Raw genomic sequence first — 27202 nt, 5'->3', positions numbered from 1 at the left:
GGACCACTGGTCAAAATTTGGGTGGAGCAGCCAGAGTAACTGACGTAATTGACATGTAGTGACAGAAATGGTTATTTTAAGAAGCAATGTGAAGAAATTTTGGCGTCACCTATAGTAAGTATGAGAGACGAGTGTTGATATTAATTTAATCTTTATTCACCTTGAGGGATGGGGGGGATTGACCACCCCTGGCATTCCCATGAAAAGAGATGACAAACACATCCAACCAAACAAGAGAGGGTGAACAGGTTTCCAGTCCATACATAAAATACATATATTAACTATTTATCGAACCGTCTGCATCCATCAGTCCCACACAGTATCCATCTGTGCTATTAAATATATAGAGATAAGTCATCTGTGGAGGGATTACTGACAGTATGTGTGTGTGTGTGTGAGTGAGTGAGGGGAAAAGGGAGAGCTTATAGTCGACAAAGGTGTGGCTGAGCAGCGTTACGTTGGCGCCCGCGTTTTTGTCTACATGATGCCGCAGGAGGACAGCGGGTTGGCGATGTGGCAGGTGCAGGCCGACTGGCAGTACTGGCGCACAGTCTGGTAGCAGCTGCGGTCAGCGTCCCCGCCCCACTGCACGGGCCCGTTGGGGTCGGCGGGCAGTCGGCTCAGGATGCTGGTGTTGATGGCGAGGGCCGCCAGGCCGTAGTCGGTGAACAGCACGGTCTCGCGGCGGCAGGTGGGGCAGGAGATGAACTTGTACTTGGGGCACGACTCGTAGAGGATCTGCAGGCACTCCTCGCACACCGAGTGCAGGCAGGACAAGATGCGAGGGCGCTTTCCGGCGAAGTTGTAGGTATGGCCGCAGGTGGGGCAGTCCAGGGGCTCGCAGGGCATGGGCGGCCCCGACGAGGTCGAGGACGATGACGAGGACGTGGAGGAGGAGCGCAGCACGTACTGGTTGACGATGACGTCCTCCATCTTGTAGTGGAACTGGTGGTAGCAGATCTCGTTGGCACTGGTTTTGCGCTGCGCTAAGAAGCTCTGCTCCCTGCGGATGACGGGGGTCTGCGGGGACGGCACGGGCCTGGGGGTCGCCACCGTCATGTCGAGCGTCAGGTCGCTGCAGGCCTGGTTGACGATGATCTCCCCCTCGCCGCCGCCGTCCCACGCCACTCTGGGGGGCGGGGCGAAGCGGGGTTGGGTGACGGGCACCGTGCACTCTCTGGGGAACTTCTCGGATTGGATGATCTTGACCGTGTCCATCGGGATGGTGACGGGCTGACGCCTGAGGCAAGACATTTGGAATTTGGATATGGACACAAAGAGGCTCGAAAGAAGAGCGGGACGCCCCTGCCTGGTTCTAGGCAAGAGAACTGGATTGTGTTATGTTCAAGTCAGCCATTAGAGGGCACATGTGGACGAATGACTGCCTCCATTGTTGCCTTTAGAGACTCCGCCCCTGACCCTGACGGAGGCTCCTGTCAGCCTGAGTCCTTATGAGGGCTTGCTGGGTTGAAGATTTGAGCCAGAGCACCTTAATTCAAAGCTTAAGAAAGTACAGTCCAGCTTCCTAGACCGGTGTTGGCTACTTACGTGTCAAAGTAACATTATACTCACTCAGTTAGCACCAATAGATAATGTTAGATGCACAGTTTTGTACACATACACTACAGGTTGGTGGATTTCTGTATTCACACAAATTCCAAGTATCTCAAAGTGAATTCAATTTCAGGCCTAGTGAATCTCAAACTATGTGTTCCTTATGTCTGTCTGTGCTCTGCCCGGTTCACTCAGCAGACTGTGGCTGACTTCTGTGTTGACAAGAGGGCGGTCCTTTGAGGCTCGTTGGAACGATTCCCCTTTGTAAATTCCTATGAGACGGGAGTTGAGGTTTCGGGTCGAGCGAGTGATAAAACAGTCTAAAAGTGTGTTCCTTCTTGTTCGTCTCGCTTTCCGGACGATGATAAAGCGTTCTCCGGATAGCTTTGACGCATCTACCTGTGAAAAACAGAACACAAGGGACGGTTTACTCAAATGTTTGCATGGTTGTCAACAGGCATGTGAATTCTTTGGCGGTCTTCGTGATTCATATCAGCGACGAACGACGAACGTCACCAGTGGAAATTTTGTGCTGAGAACTGTGATTTCCGACAAGCGCTTTACGACACAAAGCCTCGCAGAAATACACGGAATTTCGAAGAATCGTCTGTACTGACCCTGATCCGGACGTTAACCTGCGTCAGTCGGTGCTACGTCATAAAGCGCTCATCAAAAAGTGGGCATCATCAGTGATGGAATTTGCTGAATGACGGCAGAGCAAAATTATTGACTAGATGCAACCATTCATCCCTGTTTATCCATTGCAAGAGGACTAGTTTCCGTTCTGAGTAACTAGCCCCATACCCTACCCTGTCGTACTATTCAATTGATCTACTGCACTTTGAAGACTCCAAAATTGTACTTGGAAAGAATTTGAAGCACAAATAGTCGTCCTGATATATCACCAACCTCCATAATCTAATACCAGTCGTGTTTTCCATATTAAAAAATAACACTGGATGCATTTCAAGGGCAAAGGTTGCCCATGTAATGTACCTGCCCTGTACGCTGGAACCAGCCAAGCAGTCATTTATCTATGAGCAACTTATGACACTGCACTTTATATAGTATTGTGAAACCGTGCGAGCGTCGATCCGGTGACAAAAGGAGCATCTTGGCTTGAGTCCAGGTCTGAGGTTTTACTTTTAGCATGACTCAGCGATCAAGTTAATTCCTGCTTCAGGGCAGAGGAGTTTTTGTGCGACTTAATTAGGGAAACAGATTTGCTTCAATCCATCTAAAGGCCTTTTCACAGTGCACCTGGTTTTCGCCATGGGGCAGGGCACAAGGACGACAGCGTCCTGGCACAAGCATGACCAAATTTGGAAGTTGTTGCTGAGCAATCTACCAGGAAGTAGCCTGGAGGCTCCTCCCGCTGGTTTGGATGTGAAGTCGTTTCTTTGGTGTCCCAAAGTTCGTGAAACTGCAACACCACATTTAAATATTACACAATCTTTTGCTGTTAGCACCCCACAACAACTCCACCAACCACTCTCCTACTGTATGTATCATCTGACATCACAGTGACACGTGCTCCTGAATTGAATATTTTTTCACATGTATTTCAATACAAGGAGCTGCACTGTGGTAGTAAAAGTTTATAAAATTAGCACATCTATGGGAACGTTTTGACAGTGTTTTTGATGATAACATGATCCAGCGCTAGCTAACTAGCTTTTTGTTAGTATGACTACCTGAGCTAATGCTAACTAGCTTTTTGATAGCATGAAAACCTGAGCCAAAGCTAGCTAGCTTTTCATATAACCTGGGCCTTTTTTTTGTTTTGTTTTTAATACACAAGCATCTTGTATTATCTTGACTGAAGAGAAACTCTACATACAAGTATTTTGAGTTTGGAGCCACCGCAAGCCCAAATTGAAGTTACGAGCACGCTTCAAATTCACCATCACGTGAGTGAAATTAGGAAAAAGAAAAAAAAAAAAAGGGAGAGCAACATTTGCAGACATACAAACAAAATAAATACAATCACAAGTAGCATTAGGCCAAAATTCACATCCAGACATTAACGAGAACAACAACCAGCCATGTTTCTGATGCTGTTCACTAGGCCACACCCCTTAAAAGCAGACAAGCAACGCTATGGTTGTTTTTGTGACTCTGCTAGTCCCATTACAATTAATTTTTATTTCCTCACATTCTATTATTGTTTTCATACAATACAATATAGGAAAAAGTATTGGGACTGCCAATATTGCACATTTTTCTTCGTTAAAAACACATTTTAATTCATTTCAAAGGGGATGTGGATCAGAAAACGTTCCAGGACCGATGCAACAGAACATATATTTCCAATCCAAACGTTAACTCTTTGACTGCCAAAAACGTTTAATTACGATTAGTAAAATCACAATGTATGCTGCCATAAACGTGAAATGACGTCATCTACGTTTTTTTTTTTTTTTTTCTTTTCTTAAATGGACGAAGCAACGTCTAAGTGCAGCGCTGCCTGGTCAATGCGTTATGGAATCAAAAACACCACCTAACTATGGCCAGCAGATGGCAGCATTGTGTCTCTTTTCAATGGGCTGCTGGTGCATAGAATTACAATGAAATGTGACGGAATCTGATGAATGCTCGTAATTGGCGAAATGGCACTGTGGAGTTGTTTTTTTTTTTTTTTCATAACGCGTGGCAGTAAAAAAGTTAAATTGCAATTATTGGCCAGTCTTCCTTGTGACCATCTTGATGTGCTCCACATCTTTAAAACCTACCGGTTTGGAGAAGAAGGGAAAAGAGGCGCAGGGACGTTGCTAAGTAGAGCAGTTGCTCTGTTTGTATCTATCTGTGCTTCTACTTAAGCACAAAATGCGTGTACTGTTGCCACCTGTGCAAATATATTTTTTAAAAAAAAGAAAAAAAAGAGCATTATTGCCTTTGTAAAGGTTTGCGTGACAGTGTAGGTGTTAAATAAACAGATGTCGGCTGAGAGCAGGTGACAGTGACAGACGTGCTTCCTTCTCCGTCAACACTCCGTCATCCATGGCACTCTCAAACGTATGAGAACGCATCTCAAGGGATTTCTATCCAACAACATCAAGCAAGTGGGTGAGACGTTGTATTAAACAAAACAAACAGAAAAGGAAGAGGCAGGACAACACCTCAGTTCTTCATTTTGTGCACAGTGATGATTCACTGAGGCAAAATAAGCGAGCAGAGGAGGTGACCTACATGCTGAGTGAAGAAGAAGGAAAAAGGCGGCACAGCAGAGCAGGCTTCTATTTCTGGTTTGTGTATGCATGCGCACATCAGCGCTTCCTGCGCCCCTGCCTCGCCCTCAACGGCGACACGCCTTCACTCTCACATGAAGCAGCGGCCATATTAGAAACGTCGTCCCTCCGTGTGCCATTCCACCATTCGTCTGTTTGCCTCCTTGCTCCACACCCAGTTGCACTCACTGTGGCCTCAAAATAGCCTTCGTCTGTTCCTTCACTCTTTCACACGCATGTCATAAAGGGACAGCAATTGGTAGCATGATATCCTTTTGAACGCAAAAAAAAAAAAGTTTAAAAAGAAAACGGGGTGTCTCAGTTATGTTATGGGGTTGAATCTTCAGCTTCCTGTGTGCAATTCAAACGTTTTTTTCTTTGTACTGAACATCCAGTTCAGAGGGGTATGTACCGCTTTTCTGTAATATTTTTATATGGTCATCGTTAAATTCCAACTGTTTTTTTTTTTTCTTTTTTCCATTTTGGCTGTTATTCTATGATATGCTATGCTCTTCTATGCTATGCTATGCTATGCTATGCTATGCTTTTCTATGTTATGCTGTGTTTTGCTATGCTACGCTATGCTATGCTATGTTATGCTACGCTACGCTACGCTATGCTATGCTATGCTATGCTATGCTATGCTATGCTATGATATGCTCTTCTATGCTATGCTTTTCTATGTTATGCTATATTGTGCTATGCTATGCTACGCTATGCTATGCTTTGTTATGCTACGCTACACTATGCTATGCTATGCTCTGCTATTCTGTGCTACGCTACGCTACGCTACGCTACGTTACGTTACGCTATGCTACGCTACGCTACGCTATGTTATCCTATGCTATGCTATGCTATGCTAGGTTAGGCTACACTATGTACAACCAGATTGCATATTGTGTGTTGTAAGTCACAGCTCCCTGGAACATAAACATGCTTCTGTTTTGGTTAGCAACAGCGTTATTATAGTTTGGGAATTTTTCATTTTAGTTAGTTTTGATTTTGTTTTTGTTTTATTTTTTTTAAATGGAGTTAGTTTTCAGGGTGGTTCTATTAGTTTTTATTTGTATAAGTTCTTTAATAAATGCTTACTTTTAGTGTAGTTTTAGTTAGTTTCAGTATTAGATTTAGTTTTTAAAAATTACTTGTGTGCAATATTTAAAAAAAAAAAAACACCATGGGAGTGACATCAACTGAAGGTGCTTTTCTATTGGCTGCTGCTAGATGTCACTTTTGTGTGACACACTTTCAAACGTCCTTATTCGAGCTAATATCAAAATAAATCTATTTAAAATCACATTTAAAATCATTCCCAAAGGCTCATGCATTAAATTAATTACCAAAGACTAAAACGAAGGATAGTTTTCCTATAATTATAGTTACGTAGTCTAGTTAGTTTTGGAAACCTAAAATGTAGTTTTCAGTGAGTTTTCATTTTTTTTAAAAAGCATTTTCGTTTTAATTTTATTTAATTAACGAAATTGTTTTTTTAATTTTAGTTTGATTTTTTCCGTTAGTTTTAGTTTACTAAAATAACCTTGTTTAGCAACAGAGTTGAAATGTGATCTACACTTCGATTTGTGAACAAAGGTACCTCTGAACTGAGGTACTTACAGTTACAAGCTTTTTTTTTTTCACTGTTTCACGTCTCAATTTTGATTCTCCTGCTCTCAAGCAGCACACGCGCTTTTTTTGCACACACTCTTTGTCTAAGCTGTCACAGATATTGAAAGCCTTTTGCTATTAATAGTATTATTAATAGCAGAATGTGATGTCTATAAAGAGAAAATATTCACACAGTACTTTTGTATTTTTTTTTTTTTTTTTTTTTAGAATCACGATCACAATATGTTTAAACCATTTTTGTTACAGGCTACTGGTGTTTTTTTTGTTTTGTTTTTTCAGACATTATGGTAAAAAATATTAAGACACCTGGGCATTACAGGAAGTTGAACGTCGAAGAAATAGAGCTGCAATTGCTTCCAGTCTTCTGGGAAGGCTTTTGGTAATTTTTTCCTTTCTTTTTATTTTTATTCTTCTACCAGGGGAAAAAAAATGTCCAATCATGTTTATTTTGATATTCCCCAATCTTTGTGAAGTAATTGGATTCCTGCAAAAGAAATTTGTGAAAAAAAAAAAAAGTCTTTATTTTTAAAGATATGATGTGTCCACTACAGAGGACATTTTTTTTAAACTTAAAACTCATTCACTGCCTTTGACAAGTATACTTGTCAATTGTATTTTTTAGAGCGGTGCTAAATGGGGGCGAATCTGAGCATGCTCCACTGTAAATATCAAACTTGGAAACAACTTTACTGATGCCCAACCACCGGTAGATGACATCATTGCCCCATTTTATAGGAAATAAACACAGTTTCAGAGTCCATGGGAGAAATGGCTGTATTTTGGCAAACCTACATTTTTCTGCTGTCAATTATAAAAGAACGGGACGGGACAAAAAGTAGGGAGTCTATTCTGTTATTTGGTAGATTCGGTTTATATATAATTATTGAATGTAATATCACGCGAGTATTGGAAATGTAAAAATTTTCTATAATGACTGGCAGTGAATGAGTTAAATACAGTTAAAATAATTAAAACAATACTTTAATGTATTCTTAAGAGTCTTATAGAAAATATGCTAACAACATTAAAAGCCTAAATTTGTTCAATAAAGTGGGTGGGAGATATTCAGGTTTAAAAAGGTCCACTACAGAGGACAAATTTGAATTGCTGGTAGTCAGGAGGTTACGCAGAATAACATATCTCATAAGGCAGTGGCATTTAAACATTTTACATACATTTTTTATTTTTTTTTATTTAACCAGAATAACAGATACCAACGGGCACCATCTCTCCAATGTTTACAGAAAGTAAAACCGAAACAGTGTTTTTGCACACTAGGTCTGTTCATCATAAATGCCACTGTAACAGTTTGCAGTTTTAACATTAAACACTGCACTTACATATAGGTTTTCTTGACAATAACATGCTGTCTGTCCACCTAGTAGTCTTAACACCGCATTTTGATTAATATTGCATTTATTGAATATGAGTTAAGCAGCAAAATCTAACCTGTTTTCATCCATCTCGTTGCTTCAAGTAATGACCAATCATTGCTCATCTCATCTGTGTCATTTTCAGTCAACAGCAAGTGGCAAAATGGCCGCCCAAAATGGCTCAAAATTGGTGGATTTTTGCTGCGTAACTCATATTCTACAGAAGAAGAGGTGCCAGCCGTGACTTTCGTGGTAGTGTGAGAATATGCCAAGTTGACTGAAGACTCCAAAGTCTATATTAAAAATAGAAAGTAATGAGATCACTCTTGTTTTTTTGTGGCTATAAACAGCACATTAGAGATGAAGCAAAGAAGAGTCTTTGATCCGGAGGAGAAAAAGCGGCTAAAATTACCCCTCTCTGATTTGCAGACAACACGACACGAGACGGGCCGATAAGAGAGCTCCTCGTCTTTTGGCGCAGCCTCCATACGCTCATCGACGCTCGCCCTCTGTTGTTACGTAAGGAGCTCATCCCAGCCCGACCGCCGCTTGAAAAGTGCAAAGCGCCGCAAGATTTTTCCCGCAGTTGCATGTCTGCAGACTCCTCTCATGAAATCAAGGTGGGCATCTGACCTGCTGGTTGTCATCACAAACATTAGGAGGATGGGAGACGCGCGCGCGTTTTCCAGCATTGTCACCCTCATTGTGACCCATGCTTTGCATTCCATTGGGCTGACAGACAAACGCACGGCAAGCAGATATCAGACACAAACATCATCGCACGCATACCTGTCCTCATGGGTATTCGGTGGGAATGCGTACAAAAAAAAAAGTAGATTATTTTTCCCCCATACCATTGAATTGACGCTATTGATGCTAATATTCCAGCCCTGTTTTCTTTCTCTCCTGTACTGTTAGACAGAACTACTGTCATCTCAGATAGTCTAGTGTTTATTTATTTTTTGTTTGCTTGCCTTTAACTCATTCACTCCCAGGACATTTTCGTTGTTTTACTGGATTTTGACTGATTTTGCAAGGCCCATAGCATATTGTGTCCTATTGCTATAAAAACATGGAACCTACCAAAAGAAAGATTAAAGTATCTTCTTTCATCAGGGGAAAAAAAAAGTGTATTTCTAGCTGTTTCCATTTTGCATCAATTAGCATTAGAACATGGCTAAGTTTCATCATTATTCACAAATCTGTTTAAAATATTGGGGAAAAGAGCTTTTTGATCTCTTATACTCTGCTGCCATCTGCTGGCCGTTTTTTGTAATAACTACCATTGCTTCAAGCATTCAGTTCAGAGGTTGCATCAAAGCCAAAACGTATAATTACATCTTTGGGAGCATGGTAATATTTAAAATAGAACGTATTTATATGTTTTTGGGAGTAAATGAGTTAATATAATCAGTTAAATAAATGTACAGTTGGTACATTCACCTTCAAACAGAGGTACGTTTTTTTTAGTATTAAAGGTTTTGTAGCTGCGCGGTAAAAAGATAAGGGACCGCTTATTTTGTGGTATTCTGCACTAAATCCGTATAATATTATTAGCAGTAATAGTAGCACTAGTAGAAATAATAGTTTTATGATAAATAAATAAATACATAAATCATTTGTTAAAAAAAAAAAAGCTCAATTATTGTGGTCAAAACAGGTCACGAATACTTTCAAAAATAATAAGAGTGAAAAATAACTAAAAAATGAAAGAGCACAAATGTATGTCGTATTACATGCTATCCTATTAAATTGTTGTGTGAAAAGCAAACTTGAGCAGGATATACTAGTTAATGTCATTTGCAATAGTAATGTAATATATAGGTCCAAAATTGCACTTAATGCATCCATAAAAATATGTTTACAACGAATAGGTACGTATAAAGACTGGATGGGTGAGTACTGATACTTGGTACTTGGTATCAGTATCTGTGACTAATCCAGAACTCGTACTGGTATCTAATAGAAATTAAATGTTTTGTATTTATTTTATTTTTTATTTTTTTGTATTTTTTTGTTGTTAATGCATTTGTTATTGATGTTCAATACCACTTTTAGTGTGTACTTGGCTCTTGAGTATACGGTAGTCACCAATACTGATAACACTCGTACTTTTGATACATAAAATTAACCCCAAAAAACCCCAAATCAGTTTAAAAAAAAAAAAAAAAAAAAAAGCCTTATATATCCCAATATAACATTTTCCCTTAAAATTGTATGGAATTAATGGCTGTTTACTATTCTTCAAATTCTAATTTTTAATTCCTGCTTGCGAAATGGCCACAAAAGGGCAGCCGATACTGTCGAACAAGGCTGATGTTGTCAGCACTGATACCAAGTTTTGTTACTCACCCATCACTAATATTTACAATTTTGCTGAAAAAAATGTAAAAGTAAATACATTTCCATACAGTACTGGTCACAACAGGGGTCTTCAGTTTGACAGAATTCCCTTCCTATGGCACAGACCTAAAATGGAATGTGCCATAATCCGTTGCTAATGCTAACCTATGCTAACGTTATATGCTAACGTTAGCAAAGTCATAATTGCAGTAAGTGATTGTATGAATAGCGCATTTCTACCTTAAATGCAATCAGTCAAATATTTGAGCAAGTCGTTCGTAACCTCGAATTGTCAAATGTGGTGAATATCGAGTTGTTTTACATCTTCTCGCAGCTTCGCAATTGTTGTTTTTTTTTCACCCATGGATAGCTCTCTGGTGTTGCTGTTGGTTCCATCTCAAATGAAGACATGAGGATTTTGGTTAACTGTTAATTTAAGTTGATGATATGAAACAATCAAATGAAATACCTTAAATTAAGTATCTTTTCTGAGCTGATTCACCTGTGATTGGAGGCGATTTAAGGAAGAAGGGTTCTGAATGTTCTGAATGAGTCATCAGTCCGTCTCCATGCCGACCCCGTCTCTCTCTCTCGTCATCTTCTCTCAATGGAAACATGTCCGTCCTCCTCATCCTTTTCACATCTGTCTCTTACACGAGTCGGCATGGAGACGGCCGCGTGCCGTCGTCATGGCGAAGGCGTGCGTTCAGATATGCCAGCGACGTTGAGCCACATTCGAGCCTCGGCTGGTAAAAAACGCAGCACGCAGGGTATTATGTCGTATTTTTGATTATGTAACATGCGGTGACCTTGAGTGCAAATCTCCACGGAGATAATGTAGTTGCTCACTTGAACGTGTTAGGACTGATGGCGATTCAGTTTTTTCTTATGATGCTTCTTCCACCCCCCCGCCATCCATTGTTGACTTCGGCCATTTTGCAACTCATTTCCGTTAAGTGCTCTTCATTGTTCCCATAGCGGCGGCGGCGGCGGCAACAACATGGTGCACGCAGGCAGAAAAATGAAAAAGCAATAAGCAATCACCCGCCGCCTCATGGATGATTGATGAGCTTCCGCAATACGCCGAGGGCGGCTCGATTGATTAAGGCTGATTGATTTTTCCAAAAAGGCTCGCTGTCTTGACAAGCCGTCGTTGACGGGCAAAAATATTTAAGATGGAGAAGGTTTTTTGGCACGAGCAGCGAGAGGGGTGCGTTCACGAGATCCGGTTATGCAATGGCAACGTTTTCCCACTGCAGTACCGACGTTGGGATGACACGCACACGCACGCGCACACACCTCATGCACACTGTCTGAGGTCTGCCAAATGTCCAAACTACTCGAGACGTCCAAATAACACAGCTGGGGTGGGGAACCTGCCGCCTGTGGGCTACATGGAGCCTAAAATAGTATTTCATCTGACATTCAACACATACATTATTGTCATATATAATCCACATTTGACTTTATTTTTCCTCCCACAAACCGCACTGGGAGCAAAAATCAACAGTCATGCATGTGTGATGATGCAACAGCCATGTAAGGCTACCTGCACCTCACACATAATAGAAAAACATCATCATCCTCACCTTAAGCCTCGTTCAAGTGTTTGTTCGGCAAGCAGGAGGAGAAGGTTGCTAGTTCTGTTCCCCGGCGGGATGAGGATGAAGGGAATGTTAAGATGGACGAGGCAAGGTGGAGGCACGTCCGCATCCCTTTTCTTTTGTCCTTCACGCCGCCGCTCTGCCTCTTCCGGTGTGCGTCGGAGCGTCACTCTCGGCTGTCTCCATCCTTTCCTCTTCCTCCCCGGTGTGTAATTTAGTCCTACCGGGCTCTTTAATCTAGCTGCACCGCACTGCTTTCCTCGCCGTCCCGCTCTTATCAGCCCTGCTCATAACAACACCTCCTCCTCCTCCTCCTCTTCTTCCTTGGTCGGTTCCAGGCGAGCGCGCCTCACTGCCGCGCATGCGCACTCTGCTCACTCTTTCTCTCGCTTCTGCTCTCGCTCACTATCGCACATTCCCTCCCATCCCCATCGCTGCAGCACACACTGCAGTGGCTCTGCAGGCAGCGTCGCGTTTTTTTGTGTGTTTTTTTTTAAGTTGCCAGAAGTGGAAATATTTCAGCCAATCAGAAACATTAACAGCCAACCCCCCTCTATACACACACAGGAAGCTGACACAAACGCAGATCCAATCGACAGAGTGCCGAGAGAAGGAAATGAAGCATAAATTCACGAACAAATCATGTTCGGTAAAAACATGCTGACTCCAAGCTACGAATGCATTTCATCCATTGTTGACATGAGTCATGTTTACAAGATTCAAGTGTGGCAGAAGCACCTCATGTTAAAATCTGTCATTTCCTTCACAATAATATGTTCTGTCTAGTCTAAACACAACATTGTGATTAATATTGCGTATTATATAAAAATAAATAAATAAATAAATAAAATAAAATAAATAAAAAAATAAATAAAAAATATTGCGTATTATTGTGGAATATGAAGTAAGCAGCAAAATCCAGCCATTTTTTTTTTATCTATCTCAGGGGGCGGCCATTTTGCTTCTTGAGTGAAAATGACGTCACAGTTGCTCCACAGGTAACGACTAAACACAGCTCACCTGTTTTTTTACATTTGGTCATGTGACATTTGCAAGCTGAGCCCTGATTGGTTGTTACCTGATCCATAAACATGACATTCATCAGAATGTCAGGTTTAAGGGACTGCATAGGGACTGCATAGAACAAATTATAAATTATTGTCAACAATTTGTTTTACTTGACTAACCTTTAATTATAATATGATGACATAAAAGTATTTATAAACACTTGAGGCCTTATTTTTGTAGACAGGCAAGCGTGTGTTCGGCGTAAAAATTAATACATTTTTAGTTTTCGTGTTGTGGCAAGTCTATTTTACCATGTTTGAGAATTTGGCAGATTGCACTTCACCTTAGACATTCTGCTGGACCAAGGGCGTTTTCTGTTACACGCTCCTGGCGTACCTGACAATTTGGTGACAGAAAGCAAATGACTTTAGACCAGGTGTAACCAGGTCTAAGTTGTGGTGCAGATGGTATAAAGGTATTATTATTATTATTATTATTATTATTATTATTAAAATGAAAAAAATAAACACAAAGGTGCCTTTTGTTATAACATGGCGCCCATGTGGTTTCTTTTCATCAGAGAAGTGGCTTGTCCATATTGTTGCAATCACAATTTTTCACAACACTATTTCCTATAAATATATTCAGCAGTCAAGATGAAGCCCCCCCCCCCCAAAAAAAAATAAATAAATCCTCAGATCCATGGAAGAAAAATATCACAAATCATTTTGTTACATAACTTACAAAAAGCCATAGTATTGTGTCTAGTGTAAAAGCAAGTGGCCTCCTTTTGTCCAGTCCTGCAGCTTCCTGTCAAGCTAATTAGCAGACGCTAATGAGAAAATGAGCTTAGCGCAGTAATATGTCAGAGAAATCTCAACATCTTGACTCAGTCTGGCTTTCGTGCACATCAGGAAGTCAACGCGAACGAAGATTGCAGTCATTATTTCATCGAGTTAAGGTTGAATTGTCTAGGATAAAGCATGCTATGTTCGAAATCAAATGTTCGTGCTCAATCAAGTATTCATGAGTGTTTGGAATGATGAATTAAACAAGAGAGCGTCACAGCGCAGCAGCACAGTTCTGCAGCACTTGAATGGGAATTACATGTTTGTTTGTTTGTTTGTTTTATTTAGCTATTGAGAGTGACCATGCACTGTAACTTCCCTTTAACATTAAGCAAGGTTGTTGCACAACAAATCGTGTTAAACCTGTTTTCAAAAGCACACCTTCAGAATATAGCTTAAAAAAAAAATACAAGTTTAAAAAAAAAAAAAAAAAAGCCGAGGACTACGTAAGGCAAAAAAAAAAAAAAAAAAGAGTTTTAATGCTGAAGAGGCAAATGAATTAGCATATGGGGCCACCATGAACCACATTGTGGTGGCCCTTTCTGAAACTGGACTGGACATGTATATTATTTTATGGTATAAAATTGTCAAAATATGCTATAGATTTTAGTGATTTTTTATTTTTTTTAATTTAAACAAATATATTTATATAGTATAATATTGTGATAGCTATGTGTAGGAGTATTTAGGTCAAACTGAAAACGAATATTACAGGGAGAAAATTTATATTACGTATTATATAAGCCACAATTTTTGAAGAATCAATTCGGAGTATTATGACAGAAAACTGGTAATTTTGCAAGAATATATTTGTAACATGAGAGTAAATCACAAACATATGCGTATCATATACATGCCACAATTTAATGCATACAATGATAAAAAGAAACAAAGAAGAAATAAACAAGTACACGTTTGTTGTTTACTCATTAACCACATTAAGCCATAAACGTTGAGACATTGTGTCGAAACAGGATGCCATAAGGAAGAAAGACGTTCAGTATGTGGCAGTTTGACATTACGTGCTAATTAGACAGCCTAATTGATGGTGTCACGTTTCAAGGACGACCTTTATTGTCCAGAAATGTCATGCGAGTCATTAAAACAGTTTGAAAGATTGTTTGTTTAGGTGAGAACAGTGACCTCTAAAGGTAAATCAAGAGAAGTGCGTTTTTATTATTATTTATTATTAACGCCTGAATCAACAGAGTGCAAAGGGGAAAAGTAAATTGTGGACTTGGATAATAAAAGGACTGAGGTAGGACAGACACACATCAGCTGATACACTTAAAATAAATAAAGTAGCTTTTTTTTTTTCAATTATTAACACTGGATCCGCATGTGAAGCAGTTTTGGAACTGTTTAGATTAGTCCGAGTCAGTGCAAATATACAAATTGCGACAATAATTCTTTTTAGTTGGTGTTTGTTTAACACAACAACAATCGTGACATAGACAACATGTAAATTTACACAAGGATTGCCAATAATAATAATAATTATTATTGTTATTGTTATTATTATTATTATTATTATTATTATTATTATTATTATTATTATTATAAATCCACATTTATACATATATTGTTGGCGTCTGGCCAAAACCTTGCATCTCCATTTTTCATGAGACCCACAAAACATTTACATTGCATCATCAAAAAGATCAGGCCGTTTTCAATACTTTTTGATTAGCCAATAATTCATAAGAATGACATCCACAAGTGTGGACTGACCAAGAATATAGAATTAAAAAAAAAAAAAGTGAAATTGTGACTTCGGCCCGACACCAACGATGCATACGTATATAAAGAGCACGATTAGCCGTAAAATCCGTGAAAAAAGACGGCCACGCAGAGGAGTAGGATAGCGTTGGCGTTGACAACGTTCCTCCATAGTGGCACTTCGGATGTGTCTGTGAGCTTCCTCTGCAGCTCGTCCTCCTCTTCTTTGCTCAGCTTTGGAGCTTTCTTTCGCTCCAGGCCGCAGAAACACATTAGCGCCTTCTTGCAGAAGCCGGGCTCCTCCTCTGGTTCTGAACAGAAATTGCATGTGTGGATTGTCAATGTTTTTCTCACATATTTGAAATGGTAGCAAAATGTGAAATGTTTTTTTTTTTTCGTTTTTTTTTTATGCCAGGCTTGTACATTGCAGTGTCATTTTATTTTATTTTATTTTTTATTCCAGGTCTCCTGTAATTCTACTCAAAAAATGACGGCATATCAATGTCGGCAGAGCAGATCACTGCAGCAAAGTGGAGACTCTGGAGTAAAATACTGCAACATACAGAGTACAGCACAGCAGCAGAGGTAAGCTAGCATTAGCATATGTGCTCATTTCTAGCAGTTTATTTATTTTTTTACATAACCACCCCCCCCCCCCCTCCCCAATTCCTATTTTCATGGTAAATATATTTTGAATATTTAGCAGCGATTTTTGAACATTTTTGGTTGTTTGTAAAAACAACAACAACAAAAATGCCAATGTATTTGAGTGGTCCTGTAAACAGATTTTCGCTTGTCATGACTAGGGCCATGCAAGGGTTATGTTTACTGTTATGACTAGGGTCATGCAAGGGTCATGTTTGTGTCATGACCGTGAGGTCAAGTGTCTGTTTTGAACTGATGTAACCAGCATCTAGTTTCAACTGGTTGTAAGCTATGTGATGTCAGAAGCTATGTGATGTTAGGAATCTTTCATCTCTTTATCTGGTCAACAGCCAATCAGATAATTCCATGTCACTCCTGTTACCCACATGTATAGCCACAACCAATCAGATCGATTCGCTCTCTATATCAGCCTGTCTGAGAAGGGTGTGTTTTTGTCGGTTTATTACCTCTGTTCCTCTGTGCACCTCCACAGCCCAAGTTAGCTTTGCGTCTCGTGATTCTCGATACATTCTCGTTGTTTCTCGTCGAGTCAAGTTTGTTCTACGCCAAGTTATGCGAATAAAAGTTAAAATCTTATTTGGGTTTTTGGGATCCAACTCCAGAACATAACGTCGCTATTCGCAGGCCCGCTAAGTCCCGATGCTAATGCTATAACAAGTAGTATCTGGAGGTACGGTGAGCCAACCAAAATACCATGCCAGTGAAAAATGTCATAACCGCACCAATTTGGTTATTTTAATATCGTGACAATTACCCTCCATTTCCATCGTGTTGACATTTTCCACCCAGTCGTCTTTCTCCAGGTCAACTCTTTCTTCCGTATTGTTCCTCAGGCTCCAACACAGCCGATACAACTAGATCCAATGCAAAACATAAAGAGTGAACATGCGGCGCTTATTGTCATAATTAAGTCAGACACTGCCTACGTGTTTGTCGCCGATGGGTTTGGTCATGAGGGAGACGCCGAGGATGACGATGCAGGAAACCACAAATAGGATGATGCCGAAGTAGAGGTAGTGAACGCCACATATGACGGTGGGACAATTACTGGGCTCCACACAGCTGCCCGTGCCGTAAGCAAACTCTGCGATCATCCTGGATAGGCCGATGAGGAGGCCAATGACGAGCCCGTAAAAGGCACCCTGTGGAACAAGGAAAGGTTGTTTAAAACATCTATCCATCCATTTTCATTTGGGTCGCAGGGGAACCTATCCCAGCCAATTAATTGCAGGGTACATGTAGACGATTCATACTCACATTTGCACCGACGTATAACGTGCTTTCGAAATAGCAAACAGCTTTTCTCTTTTGCATTTAGTGGAAGCTAATGATTGACACTGAAACTGGTGACATTATCATTCTTGCTAAGCTAGCGTGAGTATTTGAAAGGCAGTGTGGCAACAGCGGAGCCCAACCCAAGACACGCTGATGAGGACCATCCCGTCAGTTGAATAACATTCGGACCTGACAGAGCGTCTGAAGCATGAAATTAATAAATCTGAGAACAGAGCATTTTTGTTTATTGATTATTTAATTCTGTTCATATATTTATTTTTGTATTTATTTCAACATTTATTTTTATATTTATATAAATTAGATTTATATTTTTTTTTTTTTTTTTTTTTTTTTTTGTATTTATTTTTACTTGTATATACACAGATATAAGTACATATTATATATATATATATATATATATATATATATATATATATATATATATATATTTCTTATTTATGTTTTTAATTATATTTTTATATCAATGCATGCAGTTAGACTTCTGACTTCCATCACTCAACTCAACTCTATATTTTATAGAGCACAACCGCCGCTGTTTTCCTAAGATGGAAGATACTATGAAAACAGCAGAGGCTCTAGAATTGAACCTTGAGGAACACCAGACGAACAAGTGAATTTGAGCTGTTTATTATAATAATAATAATTATTATTATTATTATTATTATTAGTATTATTAGTAGTATTATTATTTATTTATTTTTTTTTTTACATAAATGAAAAATTAAATTAAATTTACAATTTAACGGCATAATTTTACAGTGGTTGACAATAATATTTATTAAATAAAAACTCTGGTTCATCTACGCTACTACACTAGTATATTTTAATGTTGCTCTCTATGTCCTACTTGAAGCGCTAAATATTTTTGGTACTTGCTGTAAAAGTTTTAACAACCACTCTTCTACCTCGACAAAACGGCAAAATGGGCTACGTCACCCTCATTACCCAACACTGAACAAAAAGCTGCAGCAAAAGCCAAGACCTTTGCACAGTCATTCTTTAACAAGACGATAAACGGAGCAAAGTTCACCTCGCTGTTTTTCCGAGCCGCTGGTAAATGACCTTAACTAACCACTTGCACAGCGGGAACTCACAGACTCATTGACTCTCTTGCAGAAGATGGCCAGGATGAAAACGGCGGCGACGGGCGGTGTGAGGTAGCTGGTGATGGACTGGATATAGTCAAAGAGCTGACCGCTCTGGGCCGACTGCACCACCGGGATCCACGCGATGCTCACGCCAATCAGCACCAAAATGAACACCCTGCCATAAACATAAAGCGCCTTACACGAAGCCGAACCAGAAGGATCGCGTTCGCGTCAAGCGTTTGTTTAACCTGCCAGCGACCATGAGCTCCTTCTCGGTGGCGGAGCGACGCATCTTGGTGTAGATGTCCATGGTGAAGAGGGTGCTGGCGCTGTTGAAGATGGAGGTCAGGGAGCTCATGAGCGAGGCCAGCATGACGGACAGCATGAGGCCACGCAGACCTGAGAATGCATCGGTTGAATTAAAAGGCGGAGGATGACGGGGAGGCAAGGTCCTCATCTACACACCGTCGGGCATCAGATCCACCACCAGTTTGGGATAAGCGACGTTGGTGCAGCCCACGCTGGCCCCGCAGTGCTTGACACATTCGTCCGGGTCGACGCATGCCACCACATCTGCAAAAAAGTAAAGCGCAGCTCAGCTGCATTGGCAAATGGTATAGAAAAATGAGCATCACTCACCAGAGTAGAGGATCCTGCTGATCATTCCGGGGAAAACCATAAGGAACATGGGAAACAGCTTCAGGTAGCCGCATAAGATGCAACCACCTTTAACGTGGGATAAATTCTTGGCTGATAGGCAACGCTGCACAATCACCTACATGGTTTGGAGACAAACAAGTTGATAAATTAACACAATTGTGTTTAAAGAGTAAGTAACCTTCAATTCTTATTGCTTCAAAGGTACTTCCCAACTGAAGAGGACCGTCACAAAAAAAAAAAAAAACCCAAACAAAAAAACGAGTACCGTGTTTTCCGCACTATAAGGCGCACCGCATTATAAGGCGCACCTTCAATGAATGACATATTTTAAAACTTTCCATATATAAGGCGCTACAGTAGAGGCTGGGGTTACGTTATGCATCCATTAGATGGTGCTGCGCTAAAGGGAATGTCAACAAAACAGTTAGCTCGGTCACTCAAACTTTATTAATAGATTACAAACCATCTTTCTGACAACTCCATTCACTCCCAAAATGAATAAACAGCTGTTTTAATATTTTCTCTGAGGTAAAGTATTAGCATTAGTTAGCGATCCAAGATAGCGTCTTGACAGTGAAACCTGTTGCGGCTCAATATTGATCCATATATAAGGCACACTGGATTATAAGGCGCATGGTCAGCTTTTGAAAAAAATTGAAGGCTTTTAGGTGCGCCTTATAGTGCTAAAAATACGGTACTTGATAAGTTAAATTGCTAAAAAATTAACTCGAATAAAATGTAAATGGAAAAATCTAACTATCAAATTGATAACGATGTAGCTATATCGTGTACAAATGGTAGTGTACTTACAAACTAAGTGAGACAATCACAAATTATACATACATTTATGTTAACAGAATTGGTATTCATAATGAAAAATGCATCTACAATAGAGGATGTATAAAAGTAATGTAAAGTTGTTTATATATATATATATATATATATATATATATATATATATATATATATATATATATATATATATATATATATATATATATATATATATTTTTTTTTTTTTTTTACAAAATAATTCTGGTAGCCACAGCTTCTAGTTTTGTTTCTGCAAAAATGAACAATATTTGTACACTTGGTTTTACTATTTATCCAAATATTCTAATCTGTAATATGAATTTGTAAAATGCATGTTTTTTTTGTTTGGCATACTCAAATTGTAGTCAAACAGCTTTCTGTGTGGTTCAATAAAGTGTCAATAAAAACATAGAGGCAAAAGCACATTCGTCGTTTGGTAATGGTTACAAAGGAAATAGTAGATCAAAGTAGTAAACATCCAACCAAAATAGCCAGAATTTTTTTATTTTTTTTATGACCTTGAATGCACTTTCCATTTGACTCACCTGATCAGTACACCAGTACCACATGGCTTGAATAGTTAGTCCGAACACCAGGCCCGGCCACGGCAGGTCTCCCGTTATAGCGTCCCTAAAAAGGTGAAAAGAGTCCTGCCGAGGCTCGTAGCAACTTTGGCTGATGTTCCCCGTGATGGAAGGGACGGCCTTCATGTAGCGTTCCTGGAAGCTTTCATAGCCGCCCACTTCATTGAAGGCTACAAAACGGATCTTTTATTATGACTCGTTACAAACAATATCCAAAATAGCGCTAAAATAGATGCGAGAGAACGGATTACCAAAGCCCATGAGAATGAATGATCCGACTATCATGATGATGGTCTGTAAGGTGTCTGTGTAGATCACTGCAGCCAAGCCACCTTAAGATACACAAAAGCTTAATAAGGCTTACTGCATTTCAACTGTAATGTAACACACCCATTAGTGCATAGATACTGTTATATGTCAACCTCAATATTTTCTTTACAATAATATGTGCCAAGTTGTCTAAGCAACATTCTGATTAACTCATTCACTCCCAACCATTTTCACCCCAGTGTTTTCCTGGATTTTGATTGATTTTTCAAGGCCCGTGAAATATTATGTTCTATAGCTATAAAAATATGGAACATACCAGAAGAGAGATTAGAGTCTCTTCTATTATCAGGGAAAAAAAGTATATTCCTATCCGTTTCCACTGTGCAGCAATTAGCAAAAGAAAATGGCTGTTTCATCGTTTTTCACAATTCTGCTTAGAACTGTGGGAAAACTGTGGGAGTTTTAACATGGCCTGGTTGATCTCTTATACTCTGCTGCCACTCAACCATTTTCTGCAGTAGAGAGACTGCATAAAAGCCTTCTCTATGCTCTGGCATAAAAAAACAACCAAAAAACGCATAAATACGTCTTTGGGACACTTAAAACATTTAAAATATGACGTATTTATACGTTTTTGGGAGCTAATGAGTTAATATTTTAGTTTGTGGAATATGAGTTACGCAACAAAATCCACCCCTTTTTTTGCCACTTGCCGTCGCCTGAAAATGACATCACAGTTTCTCAGGCCTCATGCAACGACCAATCAGGGCTCAGCTTCAGATAACAGGCGAGTGCTGAAAACAAGCATCGACTTCACTGACTTAAATAAAGGACTGGATGGCTGATATAGCCCATTCACGCCTATGCAGGCCGTTGAGGTCACAGGGCGGCCATCTTGTGACTCCCACCTCGCGAGCAGACTGCTGTATATTCTATCTGCACTGCATGTACAGATTAGATCAAGATGGCTCATAGGCTCTTGGGACCCGGCGGGTTGGGGTGCTAGGGGCATGGTTAATATGTAGGGCAGTTCAATTAATCGAAATTCAATTATTACATTCCACAATTACAAAATCGGCATAATTGTAAAAAAAATAAATAAAAATAGATTAGATAGTTTTTGAGTTTAAATTGATATATTTTCATTTTTTTTCTTAATTTTAAATTAACAAATTTAAGGATAAAGGTCAACAAACTACTTTACATGATCAAAAACATAATCCAATGCATGTATGGATGCCAATACAATTGATGATAATTTCAAAATTCATAACAAAGATTGCCTCTCATTTCAATCATACTTACCGGTGAAATGTTTATCCACAATCTTGGTACTAGCGATTAGCGCAGTGTACCGCAACACACATCGGCATTTCCATACACAACGCGTAGCCCGAGAGAGGTTTCCTGGGAGGAGCAGGATGGCGGCCAAGCGACTTCAAGATTCTTGGCCTATCAGCCACCCAGTCCTTTAACTCATTCACTGCCATTGACGGAAAAAGACGTCAAATGATGCATTTTTTTTGCTGGTCTGGCAATGAACGCGTGAATAAATAACTTTAAAAAAACAAAAATCAAAGTGGCCCTTGCAGCTTTCTATTTTTCTGTCTGTTGCCCTCAGAGGAAAAAGTTTGGACACCCCTGCTGTACATTATAGCAACAATTTATAATTGCTTCATTGATTTTTACCATGTTTAACTCATTCACTGCCATTGACGGAAAAAGACGTCAAATGATGCATTTTTCTGCTGGTCTGGCAGTTAAGGTGTTAATATAGGTCAGTGATCTACTTATATTCACAGACCATCAGTGTAGACTGCATATTTAGACCTCTTTAAGTCACATGTGTCAAGATTCCGGTCCTCGATGGCCTTAGCCATGCAGGTTTTGGATATTTCCCTGCTTCAACACAGCTGATTCATGATCAGCTCATCAGCAAGCTCCGCAGAAGCCTGATAATTGAGCCTGTTAATTGGAATCAGCTGCACTTCGAGTAGGGGAATCTATAAAACCTGCGGGACCCTCTCGGACCGCAGTTTGCCACCCCTGATTTAAGTTAACATATCCATCTTGAGCTCTTCCCCCCGTTCAAGTAGAAGCGAGCTACAGAAGGCTATCTTATACTTATCACACTTTATAGACCATGATAACAATAACATGCCACTGACAAATTGGTTGAGTGGAAGGTGTGGGAAAAGACTTTACCCCCAGTACACGTCACCAGCCATTTAAAAAAAAAAAAAAAATTCTATGACTGAAACGGATCTGGTTGTGCAGCCTGAGACTGGAAATAAATGAATCCCCGAGGGGCAGACCTGTGACGGTGTACAACGCCGTAATCAGGAGCAAGGCCACGACGGCCAAGTAGATGTTTAAGCCCAGAGCCTGGTTGATGAAAATGGCGCCAGAGAACATGTCTGCCTGAGTGGACAGGAGATTGATTACGTCTCATGACAACTAACTTGATAACGGTCAAGAGATATTGTACAGAAACTTACTGAAATCTTGGTGAAAATGTACAAGAAGAGGGAGAGCACTGAGAGGTAGACGCGAATGCGCTGCCCACCAAACCTCTTCTTCAAGTACTCGGGCATGGTGACCACCTAAAAAAAAAAAAATACCCAAATACTATTTTATATTTATCTTTCCCTGTCTTGTTTAACTTTCCAAAAGAGCAAGTTTACCCCAGCTTTAATGTAGATAGGCACAAAGAGCCAACCTAGGATGATCACCACAATGAGAGCCTGAAGTTAAAAAAAAAAAGTCACTGTTATTAGTAATACTGATTTATCATTATTCAAAAATAGAATAATCATTCATTATTTACCCACATTCCATTCAAATCCACCAATAGCTATTCCGGAGGCTGCACCGGTCCCGGCAATTCCCACAAAGTGCCCACTTCCAATATTACTGGCGAAAAGAGATGCTCCAATCTTTGGAAGGTATTACGTTTGGAATATATATATTATTATCATTCAAGCATTTCACATTCTTGTTAGTATTGTGTCAATGTCATAGCAAGACATGAACATGAGGGTCTCACCGGCCACCAAACCATACTTCTGCCTGCGAGGAAGAAGCCGCCGACAGTGGCGCGGTTGGTACGAACCATAGCCTGAAAACGGGACAAACAGAAGGTTTTGTTGTGACGAGAGGCGCTAGCTAGCCGCTATTTACCTCAAGGCTAACAGGGTTCAGATGTTGTGTCAAGTGCGGGCACACACAATAGTCATTTCAGGAAAAGTTAGCTATTTTTAGTTAGCTAAGTTAGCTATTAAACACTGGAGTACGTCATTTAGCCTGTAGCTCAAACTACACACATACTTCCTGCTAGTTATAAGCCAGTGCGCATACGTTTCAACATATTATAAAAGCCCAAATAATACAAAACATTCTGGAACTACAGTAAACGGCATCCAAGGGAGGATAGTTTGCTAGCTTCTGGGTAACTCACAATGTAGTGCGGAAGGCTATAGCCTATGCCAGAAGCACAATTGGCTTCATTTTAGCCACGCTGAAAAAAATTGGACAATTGATACGGTGAAAAAGAGTTTAACACGATTGAAAATTCCAAACATCCAGACATTTCAGATATTTCTGCAATATGTAAATGTATTAAATGTAAGTGCTTCCTTTACACGGTGAAACTAAACAATGTATTGTATTGCTTTTGCTTGTGACTAGCATACAAACTAGGCAGATTATCATAGTAGTCAAACGACATTTCATCGCATTTTGAAATCCAAATAATCTTTAAATACGATCCAACGTCCAGTGCTTTGCAATGAGTGGAGTAGGACCGAGTAGGACCGCCATTTTGACTCATGACGTAAACTCGGAATTGTCAATAGCTCAACAATTCAGTACTACAGTCTTTCCGTGTATTTTCAACATGGATGGATGGATCTTCAAATTTATAAATGTATTTAGAAACAAATCTCCGAATTCACTGAATAAGATCTTTAGTCTCACACTCTCTGTTTGGCAGTCGTGCGCCGCTAGGCTACTACACTACATCCTTCCTTAATGGATATATTTCAACAATGGTTATTCTGACCATTTTTAAAACACGCACACGTCTTTTACCTACCATACCCTTAAATAAAAAATCTAAACAAATCCTGCTCATGACATCTGTTCATAAAATAAATTAAAAGTGCAATCGATCCTTCCCTCCTTCCCCTCTTTAGTTTTTCCTCTGGTCTCTTGAGATCTCTTTAATTTGTTGGAATTTAGAGGCTTCTGGGGTTGGCGTAAGACTTTGATTTTGTAACCATGGGGAAGGCAGGAAGTGTTTGGTCGGTGCTGGATTTCACTTTGATTTATCTTTCTTTTCTTTTGATCTTTTCTGACCTTTTCTCTGGTCTCCTGACCGTTTGAACCTCACGACTCTGGCGAGACTCTGAAGTATCTGGTTAAAGTGAGGGGTAATGGGATTTTTATGAGGTTTTAGGTGAATTAATGAGTATAAATTTAGACGTATTTGCACGCACACGCACGCCCCAACGCACGCACACAAACGCACACATACACGTTTAAAAAAAAAAGAAAAAAAATACAAAAAAAAAAGAGCAATGATGATAAGACCCGAAAAATAAGAAGGAAAAAAAAAAATTAAAAGTGCAATCGTAACAGGTTACACTTTGATTCTCACGAACCCCGTGACGCGCACCGAGTACCCTCGAGGTTGAATAACTCACCCATATTCCAACAGCCAAGACCACCAAAAAGTAAATCACAATGACAGATATATCAGCGGCATTATTGAGGGCCACGCCGCTCGTGTTGTTGTTTGCGCCATTGCTCCTCACGAAGGAGAAGCCGAAGTAGTCGCGGGACATCGCTGACGGTGTCCTCCGCGCGCCCCCGACGGCCGATTGAATGAAGCACCTGTGGTCACCTATGCACCTTCAGTGCCGTAGGGGGCGGGGTCAGTCGTGGGAACATTTGAAGGGGCCCTTCCCGATGATTTTTAGGAGATTCATTATGTGCTGGCTGTGTTCACTGAAAGCAAATAATGTTGTTAATCATCAACACACAAGGAAATACATGCTGAGATTTCCTGTAAGACAAAACACATACACAGATAAATGCTAGCAGTCATTTTTTCATCTTCGGAACATATTTACAGAGACTCACAAATCAATTATCACCACACCACCTTTCAATTAAAAATAATAATTAAACATGCACTTGGCTACGACGTATGTTTTAAACGGTGAAAGCTGACATCATTACAAAGTGGGGTCACAGGTATTTAGTTCATTATAAAGTCCTCAGCAATATTTATCGATCAAAACAAGTCCGCGTTTACTGTCGAAAAAACATTCGCTCCACAGGGAACTTATTAGGTAAACACATTACTGTGTTGTAAAATCATGACTCAAGCGCCGATTATCTGCTCTACAGGTGTATTCTGTCGTTATTATGTGGATGATGAATAGGAAATAAAGAGGCTTAGGTATACAATGTTGTCAGATAGAACAGAGAAATAATGAACTTTTTTGTTGGTTCGTACATGAAAAGATAAAGACTAATTAATTTCTGGTGGGTTTTATTTTTGATAAGACAATCTCTAGTTTACTGATAAAAGGAGTGGTGAGTGGTGCAGCCTTTAGTCAACTCCAGCTTAATTAAAAATGTCATGAATATTTTCATCTTAGGCGCCACACTTGTTAAGAATTGTGTTTGGTACTTACGTGGGGTTCACAGTCCAAGACTGTGCTTGTAAAGAGAGAAACAAAACAAACATAAAGCAATGACTACATGATAATATTTTCCATTTTAGGTCACTGGTCTGTACCGTTTATTTCTCTTTGAAACCATCAATGTCTAAGATTTCACTATTAAAATTGCTGTATTTGCATATTTCCTGTTCACGTACAGGTAATAACATAGGCAAGAAAAGAAAGTGCTTCACTTCAAAGCCTCACAAAAAGCAGCAGTATTAGTAGTAGCAGCATTGTATCAATTTCCTCCATGTGGCAGGTCTTTAGTTAAAAAAAAACAAAAAAAAACAGCGACTCCAGTGTTCGAGTCCCCCTTAAATAAAAGCACGTCAACGCTGGAGGTGCATTTGAGAAAGGCCTCTAACTGCACCACAATGATAAAACTTCCAATAACACACATTTCGTTTTCACCATTCTTCTTTTGCGTGAAGATGCATGCTCCCACCTAACATATATAACATATATAGCATAACATATGAGCTCGTCTGTATAATAAGTTTCAAACGGGGGTGAATAGGACTCAATTCGTGACACACTACAAGGATGTCCACTTTTCACCGGTCAAACCCTTTCAGTTGTAACCAAAAGTGACAAGTAGATGGCAGCAGATACTGACGAGAATCACCACCAAACTGTTTATGGCTACATTTTAGCTGTATAGTTTATGTTAGTTCTTTAAAATGAGCTGCGCCAACTGGGCAAAATTATAAATTAAACAGTTGCTGCATCAAAGTGCTGTATATGGAAACACTAAGTATAAAACACAATTAACAACAACAACAACAACAACA

The 27202-nt window shown here is 39.8% G+C and overlaps 3 protein-coding genes across 3 annotated transcripts in view; 1 reads left to right on the top strand and 2 right to left on the bottom strand.

Annotated features, from left to right (window-relative positions):
* Nucleotides 1–19886, top strand: part of LOC144001925 (uncharacterized) — a 33784-nt gene extending 13898 nt beyond the window's left edge. Inside the window, exons 9-12 of the transcript XR_013278634.1 lie at nucleotides 6687–6786; nucleotides 8210–8400; nucleotides 15766–15887; nucleotides 18381–19886. The gene's annotated coding sequence lies outside the window, so the exon portion shown is untranslated. The remainder of the gene's footprint in view (nucleotides 1–6686; nucleotides 6787–8209; nucleotides 8401–15765; nucleotides 15888–18380) is intronic.
* On the bottom strand, nucleotides 135–12178 carry rnf208 (ring finger protein 208). The gene is made up of 2 exons (XM_077496586.1): nucleotides 11713–12178; nucleotides 135–1953 (listed from the first exon to the last, which is right to left on the bottom strand). Exon 2 carries the CDS (start codon nucleotides 1252–1254, stop codon nucleotides 478–480), a length of 777 nt encoding a protein of 258 aa, XP_077352712.1. The 5' UTR covers nucleotides 1255–1953; nucleotides 11713–12178; the 3' UTR covers nucleotides 135–477.
* slc5a1 (solute carrier family 5 member 1) lies at nucleotides 14446–25476 on the bottom strand. The gene is made up of 15 exons (XM_077496587.1): nucleotides 25383–25476; nucleotides 23726–23797; nucleotides 23511–23615; nucleotides 23364–23423; nucleotides 23178–23282; nucleotides 22995–23100; nucleotides 20661–20741; nucleotides 20371–20579; nucleotides 18992–19127; nucleotides 18818–18925; nucleotides 18601–18751; nucleotides 18359–18527; nucleotides 16895–17110; nucleotides 16723–16822; nucleotides 14446–15613 (listed from the first exon to the last, which is right to left on the bottom strand). Exons 2-15 carry the CDS (start codon nucleotides 23792–23794, stop codon nucleotides 15399–15401), a joined length of 1830 nt encoding a protein of 609 aa, XP_077352713.1. The 5' UTR covers nucleotides 23795–23797; nucleotides 25383–25476; the 3' UTR covers nucleotides 14446–15398.
* Between the last annotated feature and the right edge of the window lie 1726 nt (nucleotides 25477–27202).

This window comes from Festucalex cinctus, chromosome 15, assembly GCF_051991245.1.
Source record: "Festucalex cinctus isolate MCC-2025b chromosome 15, RoL_Fcin_1.0, whole genome shotgun sequence".
NCBI classification, from domain to species: Eukaryota; Metazoa; Chordata; class Actinopteri; order Syngnathiformes; family Syngnathidae; genus Festucalex; species Festucalex cinctus.
The sequence above is the reverse complement of the archived record's forward strand: the minus strand, read 5'-3'. Positions and strand labels throughout refer to the sequence as shown.